The sequence below is a fragment of the Dermacentor andersoni genome, chromosome 10 (genome assembly GCF_023375885.2).
Source record: "Dermacentor andersoni chromosome 10, qqDerAnde1_hic_scaffold, whole genome shotgun sequence".
Classification (NCBI taxonomy): domain Eukaryota; kingdom Metazoa; phylum Arthropoda; class Arachnida; order Ixodida; family Ixodidae; genus Dermacentor; species Dermacentor andersoni.
Window position 1 is genome coordinate 99332045 of NC_092823.1, and position 12266 is coordinate 99344310.

A 12266-nucleotide genomic window follows, 5' to 3' on the forward strand; every position below is an offset into this window, starting at 1 on the left:
AACTAACATAGATATGATATTAAAGCTTCTAAACCAAGAAGAAACCTAATGCGCACCCGAATTTTTTAATATGGAAGCCGGTTTTCTGAAGTCAGCTTCGCTGTAGTACAGCCATGTTGTGCGGTAAAACGTACAAACGCCGCAAAGGGGGTTTTGGTTTCGTATCGACTGCAGCGCACAGGCTATTTTCGGCCCAGTTTCCTTGGAAAACAAAAGTTGCCCACAAGAATTGGGCAAATACCGTAATCAGACATTGTGAACTACCGTTATTGCTTGAAAAATCTTCACAGGGCAGGCCAGAAGTGGCTGTTTTTGATGGGAGATGACGTGTTCAAAGCGTTCACTGATCACTAAGCTCTGCTGAGACAGACAATGCCACTAAAGGGGTCATCATTGGTGTCACCATATGGGTCAGGCACTTGCTGTCTGACTGGTCAAGTTTGAATTATTTGGCGAATGCCAATTTTAGGATCGAAATAACGAACGTTTGGGCCTATTCAGATGCATGGGTGCCGACTGGGACCTTCATTCGGTATCAAATTAACTAGAGTCAAATTAATTGAGGTCTATTCTGTAAGTACAAATGGGAGAAACATGTTTGGGACAAAGTTCATGCAGAGCCACGCATCTTACTATACGTCTGCAGTGGACTGCGAGGTGCAGCTTCGGACCGGTTACACAAAATAACAGTGCTTCAACTAAACAAGGAAAAAAAACGCAGAAACGAGGGCAGTATGGTACAAGACAGTGTAAATCTTTCTTTACATTGGCACTTATCTTTGGTGGTTTCTACAATTTTTCTTTTCACTGGGGCATAAAACGTGCTCTGACTGCACCACAGAGCCTACGAACTCTTGGAGGAAGCGGCCGACCTTGGTCATGCAGCGTCCCAGGAATCCATTGGCGAGGCATACCTGTTTGGCGAGGGGGTCGCTCAGAATGTCACCAAGGCTCGGCTCTACTTCGAGGCCCTGGCTTCGGTGGGCTCGCCGGCGGGTCAGATGTACCTCGGCTTCATCTATGCCATCGGCTTGGGGGTCAACTCGAGCCAGGCCAAGGCGCTTGTGTACTATACCTTTGGGGCCCTGGGTGGCAACCCATTTGCCCAGATGGCCCTTGGATACCGGTACTGGTTCGGCACCAGTGTGCCCACGAGCTGCGAGGCATCACTGACCTACTATCGGAAGGTGGCCAAAGTTGGTAAGTTGTGCGTGCTTTAGCGTTCAGTCTGTGTACTCCGTTTCGTACTTGGCAGTCAATCCTGCAGAAGCTTGGCAAATAGTGCGGTCATAGAAGTCTCACTCTGCGCATTACGCAGCGCACTTGTTTTTTTGCTAGATACATTTTCCACACAGTAACTACCTTTATATATTAAGGCTACAGGTTGTGGATGCAAGTTTGTGTCCAATCACATATTATTTGACCGTATTTGTGCTTCTAGCGAGCAACATACATTGAAACCTCGTTACTACAAACACCACATTAACGAGCTTTTCAGATTAACGAACTTTTTTGGAAATCTCCTGCTGACTGCTTATAGTTTCAGTGTAAATATATTTCAGTAGTACAAACTTCAGAATACTGAGGTTTTCAGAATAATGATCGTATTTCTGTGTCATGTTAACACTTCAGCACTACGAATTAATATTTCAAAATCTGGGGATTCTTAGATTTCTGTTACTTATGCCAAAACAATATGCTAGCAGACGACAAGGTGCAAAAGGCAGACAAGAGGGAACTTTGTTGTTTTTTTCCCCTCGTGCAGAAGTGATGAGGCATCAGGTTTTGCTAGCGCATGCTCCTCCCAGGCAAGTGTCGCCTAGCAACGTAGGCACAACCCTTCCTCCTCCTTTCGCCCTTCATTCTGCTGCGCCTCTTCTTTCTTTTGCACTTTCTGCAGCTGTACCAGCTACACATGGGGACAAATGTAACCTCCACGCTCGCAGGGATGCCACACAGTCTCACTTTTCGGACGATCTCAAAGCTACACGCTTAGAAATAGTGCAGGTGTCCGCCTCAAATGAAACAGTTGTGGCGTCCAGTGCAAGGAATCTGAAAACAAAACAAACAAAAAGAAACATTTCATTTTGAAGGTGATATGGAGCTTCCTCTTTGTCAGTGAATTTCTCAGTGTCAGTGTCTCTGCACATGCCGACTCTTCTCTTACTGCTAGTCCATTCTCCTTACGAGGGATCCTGATAATCCAACAAAAGAATGTTCGTTTTATTCAAAGTCCGTAATATTCAAAACACCTCACTTTCTCCCAAAACACCAACTTTCGTCCCGATGTCTAACAACATTATTGCTAAGAGTGAGTGACGAATTTTCAAAGTAAAAAACAAAAGTTGCAGTTTCGCCCGAGAGGTGAAGCGTCGATTGTGATAGCAAATTAAGCAAGGTAAGCGCGGCAGCAGTGGCAAGCAAATTGATCTTCGTGCTGTCTCTCACTTGAATGTGGACTATATCTTGAAAACACAGCACATATGAAGCTACCGGCACTGCACGCAGTTTGTCCACATCGCACATCGCTTTCAAGATATGGCAGCCGCACTGTAAGCACCAGCCACTGGAGTAGGACCCCCCTCTTTCTCGCCTATCCCCCCCTCCCCCCCGAGCCTCATGCGCGAAAGAAGTCTGCACGTTTTCGCCTCGCCTTCCTCCCTCACGTGCGCGATATTGAGCTGCGATCATCGGCTGGCCCTCGCAAGTCAGTTGTCAGCTCATGTTGACATGGCAAAAGTATGTTTTATACGCGCGATCTTGAAAAAAATTGCCACTAATTTCGTCCGCTGTAGCTGATATTTCGTTGTAGCGTGGTCTGTTAAAAGTGAACTTCGTTGTATTAATAGGTTGAACAAACTAAGGCTGAAATATAGTCCGTTATATCCAAAAGTCTGTTGTACATGGGTCCGTTGTAACGAGCGCAGATTGTATACGGTGCCTCGGTGGTACATGGTGGCGGAACCTATGGAAAATTGCAACAGCACGGGCCAATGGCGAGCAACGTTTTCGTGGATAGCTCAAATGGTGGCAACTGACGAACTAATGAGTTGATGGGCAGGACGGTTAATTTTGGGGCTTTCACTATAACAACCTTTCAGAATAATGAACAATTTGCCTCAATCTCCTGAAGTTTGTTACATTGAGATTTCACTGTCCTATGTTTTGGTTGCAAGCGCAAGGGATACACTGTGATGACTGGCCGCAGAAACCTTTTACTCCGCTCATTTGGCGGTAAATAGGTTCAGATCTCCGACACCTTTCATGTAATAAATTGGTGTTTTGCAAAAGCACAAGACATAATTTTATGTTTAATTATGTGGCACATACCCACTTTCTTTCTTTCATGTGCTACGCACTATTTGTTGGCCGCAGATGCATACAGTGCGAGAAGTCTAGCTAGCCTTTGCAGCATTGCCATATGTATGAAACTGAGTATCGGCTAAAACGTCATAGTTTTTTTCTTGTTCACAATCATGCAAGTAAAAGCTTTAAAGAAACACCACACCAGTTTAAACTGGTTTAGTGTTGCATCTTAATGCTCCTAAACATGCACCGTTGTAACATGAGGATTTGTCCAATGCTTTCCTTAAATGAATTGTTTGTATTCCATCCCCTCTTATTATATCCAGTGGAGCATGACGTCAACAAGGGCGGCTCAACTGTGATTCAACGAATTCGACTTTTAGATGAGATTGAAAACCCCGGCTCATCATCGGGACTCATCGATGACGACCTTATCCAGTACTACCAGTTCCTCGCCGATAAAGGAGATGTGCAGGCTCAAGTATGTGCTCACATCGAGATTCCTATCTTATGCTTACATTCTTAAAAGTTAATGTCTAATCGATGCTGGCAACCTTACCAAATCTGAACTGCTCTCCTGGTTCCTCAGTTGGGTGCTTTGAGGAGCTTTAACCACTTTAAATGTGTTCTGACTAATGTGACATTGTCATGTTTCAATTAATCTAAGAACTATTGTTTTTTAGATCTCATTGGAACCATTGTTTATTATAGAAACCCATCTACGCTTCATATTTTCAAATTAGGTCAACAGAAATCCAATGGAGAAAGTTCAAGAGAGAAAAAAATTGTATTCATTCGACATTAGCATAGAGCTACAAAGGAAACCCATGTAGGTTTCTCGGACAAAGCTTTACAGTTGAAGAAAAATTTGTTCTTGTATTTGGATCGAACCTGGGAACAATGTCTTTTCAGGGCAATCACTCAACCTTTTGTGTTAGCCAGGAGGTCAGCAAGGTTTTCTTCAACTGTGTAGCTTCCTTTCTGAGAAACCTGCATTAAGTTTCCTTTGTTGCTGTATTATACTTTTGGCTAGAAGTCAATTCATTCCTTTTTCCTTTTCGTTCCACATTTACATTTGAACATGAGCTCTACAGCCTTCAAGATTGGGAGGTGCACGCTTTCAATACAGAGCGCGCACCATTGTTCCGTCTTGGAGGCCATGCCCGCTCTTCCTTAGCTCACAAAGCTCTTCAGGGGTTGTCACTTTTTTATTTTTCTTTCTTTTTTTTTTCAATCAGCACTGTTGTCATAATCACTTAATGCAGGATCAGTTTTTCTGCCCTTGACCACCCTTGAGAACGACATACCATGGCGGTGTGCCCCGTTTTTCCGCAATTTCTTCAGTTGGCCCCGACAGTGAATCTGCAATGATGAACTCCCAGTGAGAGCCTTCTGTTATCTAAGCGCCCATCCCCACCCTCGTCGCCAGTGTTGTATCGCAGAAGCGACAACACACTGACACGCAGTTTGACTGAACTGAAGAAGGTATAGCCGCTTGCTGTGGCCGCTCTTTGTTCATTTTCCTGACGTCATAGTTGGAACCAAGCAAAGTTGCCAACATCATAAACTACAGTCACGGCATGCAAGCGGCTTTGCCACGTAAACATAACAGCAGGGTTCCCCTCGTAGCCAAGTTTGAACAGAAGCGGAAGCTACACCTGTGCGGCCCGCACTGAGTGTGTACTGAATGCGCCCGCAGGTGGGCCTGGGCCAGCTGCACTACCAGGGCGGCCGGGGTGTGGAGCAGGACCACTCGCGCGCCCTGGGCTACTTCACACAGGCAGCCAACACGGGCAACGCCAATGCCATGGCCTTCCTGGGCAAGATGTTCCTCGAGGGGGGCTCGGTCGTGCCCCAGAGCAACGAGACTGCCTTCAAGTACTTCTCTATGGCTGCCGAAAAGGTTAGTGGGTTACAGTGGCCCGTTGAAACCCCTAAGGGACTCCTATGGGGTTAGCATTATTTGGGAATGTGACCCAGTTTGCAGCATGTTTTTGCCTGTATCTAATCTCTTTCATGCCAACTTGAGTCGCTGGGTATGTGCTGCTCTTTAATGACAGGGTAAAATTTTTTAAAATTTGTCTGGTGGTGGGTGGAATTGAATCCGCATTATTTACTGGGTGTTTCTACTAAGACATTAAGTAATATTTGAAAGTAGCCGTTTTGAAGTAAATGATGGCTCCTTCGGAGACATGCCATCAGTTGTGGCCATCATGGGGTGACGGTTATTACATAATTAGTCGCTTAGTGACAGAAATCCATGAATTAATGTTAAAACAGTTTCAACAGGCTGATCCGGAAGCTCTCCATACAAGCAATATCAACTTTCGGGTCTGGAAAAATACAATTACCTGTGGAACTGTAGCACGACAAATTTCGGATATCGGAGCACATGAAACCAAAATTGGGAGGCTGCAGCAAGGGAAAGGCTGCACCCCTCGAGGCGGCCTGCTCATGTGACCCAGCAGCAGGCAGCCAGCGCACTGCGACAGTGAGGAGCCCGGTGCCACAGCGAGATCATATCACCAAGATTCTGCTGTAGTGTGTTATAAATGCAACAGTCCGCAATGATTACACATATGCACATAGAATAATTGCCTTGCTGTGTTCAGGAAACTGTGAGCATTTGTAAACTTAGAAAGATAAGAGCATGATAAATAACATCTAGAGAATATTTGAAGCTCTAAGCGCAAAGATGAGATGAATCCATGCGTTAATCACCACTCCAATAGTACATGAACAACAGCAGGGTCAAAGTTCCAAACTAGCAAAGACACATTAGAAATGGTACAAAGGTAAAGACGAGATCTCTCTAGTAAATTTTTTAAGAAATTATATGCTGTGGACTACAACATACCATCCTCCATGTGGTCCACTGCCTATGACACTGTCAATGTCCATTAATTTGACCCTGACTGGCAGTCGAAATGGATCTATTTAGCCAGCCGGTCAAGTTCGCTAAAACGCACCGCAGGTTCATTTGGCAGTATTTGCCCTATCCTAACACGCACCTCAATCAAACGCATGCCCACTTGCTATGTGGCTGAAGTCGAAAGGCGACATATAAATGAAATTAAAGCTCCTAAGAAAAGTAGGAATCTAAGTAATGCATACCCTATTTTTGAACAAGAAAAATGGGCAAGAGCCCAATATGTGTTGCACATTGGCAGCCGGTTTTCTAAAGTCAGCTTCGTCGCAGCACATGTGTTATGCGGTAAAGCATATGAAGGCCACGAAGACGATTTTAGTTTTGTAACTGAATGCAGTGCGTAGGCAATTTTCGGCCCGATTTTCTTTATTTAAAAAAAGACGCGTTGGAATCATGTAAATATTGTAAATATTGTAATCACACATTGTGAGCTATGGTTATCACTTGAAAATATTCCTAGGGCAGGCCGAAATTAGACGTGTCCAACGAGAGTGGACGTGTGCTCGATGCATTCACTGTCCACTTAGCTCCGCTGAGACGGATGCTGCCACTAAAGGGGTCACTATTGGGGTCACCATAGGGGTCAGGCGCACTGGTCAAGCTTGAATCATCCGGCAAAGGTCAACTTTAGGAAGGAAATAACTTAAAAGTTTGGACCCATCGAAATGCATGAGCACCAGCCAGGGCCTTTCGTAGGGACCAATTCGATCGTTGTCGAATGGAAGTCGACTGTATTCCTCATTTCTTGAATGACATCGCAAACGGGATGGTGGCCCATGTCTTGACTAACCAATTTATCGTGCAGTACATGCATGCCTCCAGAACGCCAAAAACATGTAATGTGCCTGTTACCTAAGTCTAGCATGCGGAGTGACTTTCTTGAACTAGCTTTCTTTTTTATGAAAGCAGTGCACCATCGTTGCCAACCAATGCAAAAGCTAGTTCTGTTACCATCTTGCAATGGCATAGACACCTTCTGGGATGGTAGGCTGTCACCAACGGTGACAGTGTGATTTTCTGTACGTTGAGTAATGCTCAAAGAATATCAGGCAGTGGATATTAATAGCAAACACTTAAAATTCCATAAAAGTAAACTCCACTGGCTTTTTTTTTGGATTGAAAAAATCACAAGCCTGCTACTTTGATCTTGTTTATAAAATCACGCACACGTTGGATTCAGATGCATGTTATCTTCTTGTACTTTGAACTCACAAGAATTGGGTGCGCATTAGATGAGGGTAAACACTATATTATCGCAAGCTTCTGGCTGGATACTTTTACTGTCACGTACGTTCAGCTATCACTCTGTGAGCTCCTCTACACACATGACATGTGCATTTTTCACATGACTCTACAATATTTTACTTTCTTTCTCTAGGGAAATGCTGTGGGGCAAAGTGGCCTTGGACTCATGTACCTGCATGGCAAAGGTGTAGAAAAGGTGAGTAATGTAATGATACTAAGGTAACATGAAAATAAGAGCTAGCATAATTAGGAACATTGCAGGCAGCTGCCGCACTCAAGCAAATGCACGATTAAGTCTCTCTTTTCCGTTTTTTTTAGGTAGACATGCAAGATCTCCGTTTAATGCAGAGTGTTTAAGGAACGCTGCATTGTCTCAAGGAACGATCACAAAACTAAAAGAAAAAATGATAGGATAAAACACATGCGTCTTAGTTTGCAAGAAATTTGCAGCTTGGCTAATCGCGGTGCAAGCATTGGTGATGTTCTTGTTTCCAGGACTATCAAAAGGCGTTCAAGTACTTCACGCTTGCCGCAAACCAAGGATGGGTGGACGGCCAGCTTCAACTGGGCAACATGTACTACAGTGAGTTTCCCTTTGTGCCTTGTCATGAGCGAGATCAGACGACGCTCTGTTCGCAAAGAAAAAAAAAAGAGGTAGGCTAGCACCTAGCTCGTGGGCGTATGGGCTGCTGTGAGGGATAAAGGAGAGGGGCAGTCCCCATTTTTTGGTCACCACTGTGTTGGGACGTGTCTTATGACGCCCCAGAACCTATAGACCATCGGTGGCCACAACGGCACGTCACACTTGGTGCCCAATCATGGAGTGAATAACCTAAAAGGAAGCTTTCATTCAGGAGCTGTAATCTAACTGCATGGGAAAGGAGAAAGCATTTTTTTTTCCTGCAACAGCTGCATTTAAAAGAAATAGTTAAAATCTAAGTAATTGTAGAAAGTGGATGTTCAGTTTATGCCATCAAAGAAGCTTCGTATCATAAAAAGAGGCACGGATTGCATCAGTGATACTCCTGCATGTATTTGGAAGTGATTTGCATTTTTCTTCTTGTTCTTCGCCACGATGAACCAGTGCACTTGCACATATTATTGCACGTTTTCTTCTGGTCTTCTTGAGAATTGTAATGAATCATTCGTGTGCGTAGCACCTGCGGTGTCCAGCATTACGTTCACAAGTGCGTTTATTTTATTTGTCCTACTGTGTCTTCACTGTTCAATCCTCGCCTTCACGGTTCGACCACCGCAACATCAAAGCCCTTCCAGCTGTGCAAAGCAAGCTTCGCCTTAATGTTCGGTGTGCAAGTCTTCGGGTATCAACGTCCGTCTTTCTCCTCCGATGATCTGCAGACGGGCTGGGCGTGCTGCGCGACTTCAAGATGGCCATCAAGTTCTACACGCTGGCATCCCAGTCGGGCCACGTGCTCGCCTTCTACAACCTGGCGCAGATGCATGCGACGGGCACGGGCACGGTGCGATCGTGCAGCACTGCCGTTGAGGTGAGTGTATTCACTGCACGCGCCACCTTCGGCGCCGCGAATGTTGGCGGGTACCATTGAAGCGCGCTTGACTGTGGTTTGCTGTCCCTAACGTACTTACTGCAGCTGCGTAATCATAGAGACAGCACAAATGGGCCAGGAACAGTGTCCATGTGTCAACAAGCCGTGCATATAGCCCTGTAGAGTTAAAAACTATTTTTGTTTTTCAGGAAGGCAGCACACGTTGGCAGCAATCGTGGTGTGTAGATTGTTTTTTAAATTTTCGTGTACAGTAGACGTGCGTTAATTTGGCTCCTGCTAATTCGTGGTGCCCATGCATTTCTACGGACCCAGGCTTTCAGTACTTTGATCATAAAATTAGCCTTTGCTGGATAATGCGAACTTAAGCAGTCGGCACACAAATGCCTGACCCCTACTGTGACCCCCCATAGCAACACCTTTAGTGGCAGCATCTGTCTCTGGACCTTATGGAACAGTGAACGGTTCAAACACACGTCATCTCCCATGAAGAACGCCTATTTTTGGCCTGCCCTAGAAGGATTTTCAAGCAATAACTATACCTTAAAATGTCTGACTACAGTATTTACCCAATTCTCACGTGCCTTTTTCTTTTTTTTTCCCCAGAAAAATTGGGCCGAAAATTGCCCGCACAATCTATCAATAGCAACCAAATCGCTTTAGCAACGATCATATGCTGTCCGCATGACACGGGTATATTGCGGCAAAGCTCACTTTAAGAACCCTGCTGCCATTGGGCAAAGCATATTAGACCTTTTTTAGAGCACAGCTCATTTGGCGCCTTTTCCTGCAGCAGGCATCGACATTGTCCCTCGTAACTGAGCAATGAACACAGTGAAGAATGAAAGTGAACGCAGAGCACAGCAGCAGATGAAAGACGGCAATAGCAAAGAGGGCGCAAGGAAGAAAGCAGAGAAGGGAGGTGCAGCGGAACCATGAGGTGGAAAGCGGAGGCGGAGGGTATGGTGAAAGCTTGAGAAGAAAAGCGTAGTGCTGCACAAGAAGGGCTAAGCGGCTACAATGGCTACGAGATGGCACCAGAGTAGCAAGCGTAGTCTGTATGGAGACAAAGCGCTGCATGAGTAGAGGTCTGTCTGCAGCGGCTGCTGCGAATTGCGCCCTCGTGTCACCCACGTGCTGCCTCTCGTGATCTCCTGATTAGTGAGGCAATCGTGCAATACATCGCTTCGTTTACAACGTGCCGCACGAGACAGATTGTCTGCGCCAGCCAATATATTGCGAAATGGAAACACGTATACAGCTGCGCTCAAATTTCACGTTCGGGAGTATCTTAATTGTCGGTGAATTTTTTTCCTTCTTGCTAAAAATCAGATCTGCATTAGATTTCTACTTTGTTTAGGAGCTTTAGTATAATTTCTACGTTAGTTTTCTGCTTTGGATACGGAAAGGAGGCATGTGTTTGATTCAAATGCCAGTTAGAATCGGGCAAGTACTGCCAAAATAATCAGCAGTCTACGTCGGCACTTTTTTTCTTCTGCATCTTGCTTAATTCAACCCACCGGATAAATTGGTCAGTTTCATTGGTCCCATCAGGGTTGAAGTAATGGAACTCAACCATGTTTTGTTTTCAATATTGAGTTACTTCAGTGTCACTGATTGCTGCCACAACATTGTATAATTTCAGCACTTCCGATAATAAAGCTTCAGTTGAAAAACCGCTAAACCACCTCAGACAATTTGGATGAATATTCAATAAACACATGCGTGGTGGATGTAGAAGTGCTCTGCGCCGTGGGAAAGCCACAAATTTGAAAAAACAATTTCATGCTCCTCTCCGGGCTTTTCCTATCCTTCTTGTCATCCACTTTGGGGCAACAGAGGGGTCCTGTGTGTGATGTCACCAAGGCAAATAGCTGCCGATTGGTTGTTGGTCGACAATGCAACAAGAGCCAGATGTCACAACTATTAATTCACTGCATGGAGTTGGTGAGAGTACATGGCATGTAGGAGGGAACGAGTTCTGGAGAAGGGGAGGGGGTAGTGTAGCGAAAGGGAGCAGGAAACCATGGCCGGTGCGTAGTTGTTCATCAAATGCATGTGATATTGCCATTACAGCATCACATATTTTTAAATTTGCGGCTGGATGTTCGATGTAGAGCTATTCACAGCTGCAACTGTATAGTACATTTTTGAGCTCAGAGTGGTTTATGGGCTCAAAAAGGCAGGTTTCATCTTTGTCTCGTTTATGTCCTTGTCTGCCTTTGCGCTGTTCACTAAGATGCATCGCTAGTTAGCTCAAGCAGCCACTCCTCTATACCATGTTTACCCGAGTCTAATGGATACCTTTTATTGTGGCAGCACTTAGAAGCTTGAAACTGCGCTTACTCTGTTTGTTTTTCCATCCTTTTCATTATACTGTCGGCATCAAATTACCATGTCACCGTCAGGCCACCACCTCATCCTCGGCTTCATCTGGCCATGTGACAAAGAAAAACAAAACTTTGCCAACCATAACCACAGACGATTGAACTCGTGCCTCTTTTGCAATGTGTATTCTGGAGCCGGATGCTCAGTTACTGCGCTGTTGTGCAGTTGGGCCTTCGTATCTTGTGCGAAGCACAGGCACCGAGAATGTCCTGCGGTCGTGACTGGCATCCCATTTCCGTGTCTTTCCGTAGCTCTTCAAGAACGTGGCGGAGCGCGGCCGGTGGAGCGAGAAGCTGATGCAGGCGTACTCCGACTACCGGGACGGCCGAGTGGACGCCGCCCTCGTGAAGTACGCGTTCCTCGCCGAGCTCGGCTATGAGGTGGCACAGAGCAACTCGGCCTTCATCCTGGACAGGGGTGGGTGTTGCTACAGTGTCTGGGATTGTAAACTCTTTATGTGCACCTAATCTGAGTGGGCTGTTATCCAGAGCATTTGCGTGTTAGTTGTGTACTTGGAGTAGAGAAGTCCAATGGGGGGGACAGTGAGCGAAGATGCTCATGTACCATGCTTCGGGCACATGGTAACGAGCCCAGGTGGTTGAAGTTAACCTAGAACTCCCACATGGCATTGTACTGCCGAGCCCAAGGTTGCTGTTTCAATTCTTGGAAGCCACTGCCCATTTCCAATGGGGGCAGAATGCAGAAATGCTTGTGTGCCGCACGTTTGGCTCACTTTTAAAAAATACTGCCTGGCCTAAATTAATTTCCTTGCTATGGCATCTATCCCTGCCCATGAGTTAGCTTAGGACATTAAAACCCATGATTTCGCTTGATTTGACTGTATGCTTGTGACATACGACAATCGTCCCTCT

The 12266-nt window shown here is 45.5% G+C and overlaps 1 protein-coding gene across 1 annotated transcript in view; it reads left to right on the forward strand.

The window, feature by feature from the left end:
- The window catches only part of LOC126544469 (protein sel-1 homolog 1-like), a 31453-nt gene that overhangs the window by 9311 nt on the left and 9876 nt on the right, over positions 1–12266 (forward strand). The window contains exons 6-12 of the mRNA XM_050191799.3: positions 842–1200; positions 3633–3787; positions 5006–5209; positions 7614–7676; positions 7976–8063; positions 8840–8988; positions 11646–11811. Coding sequence (XP_050047756.1) covers positions 842–1200; positions 3633–3787; positions 5006–5209; positions 7614–7676; positions 7976–8063; positions 8840–8988; positions 11646–11811 — 1184 coding nt within the window. The remainder of the gene's footprint in view (positions 1–841; positions 1201–3632; positions 3788–5005; positions 5210–7613; positions 7677–7975; positions 8064–8839; positions 8989–11645; positions 11812–12266) is intronic.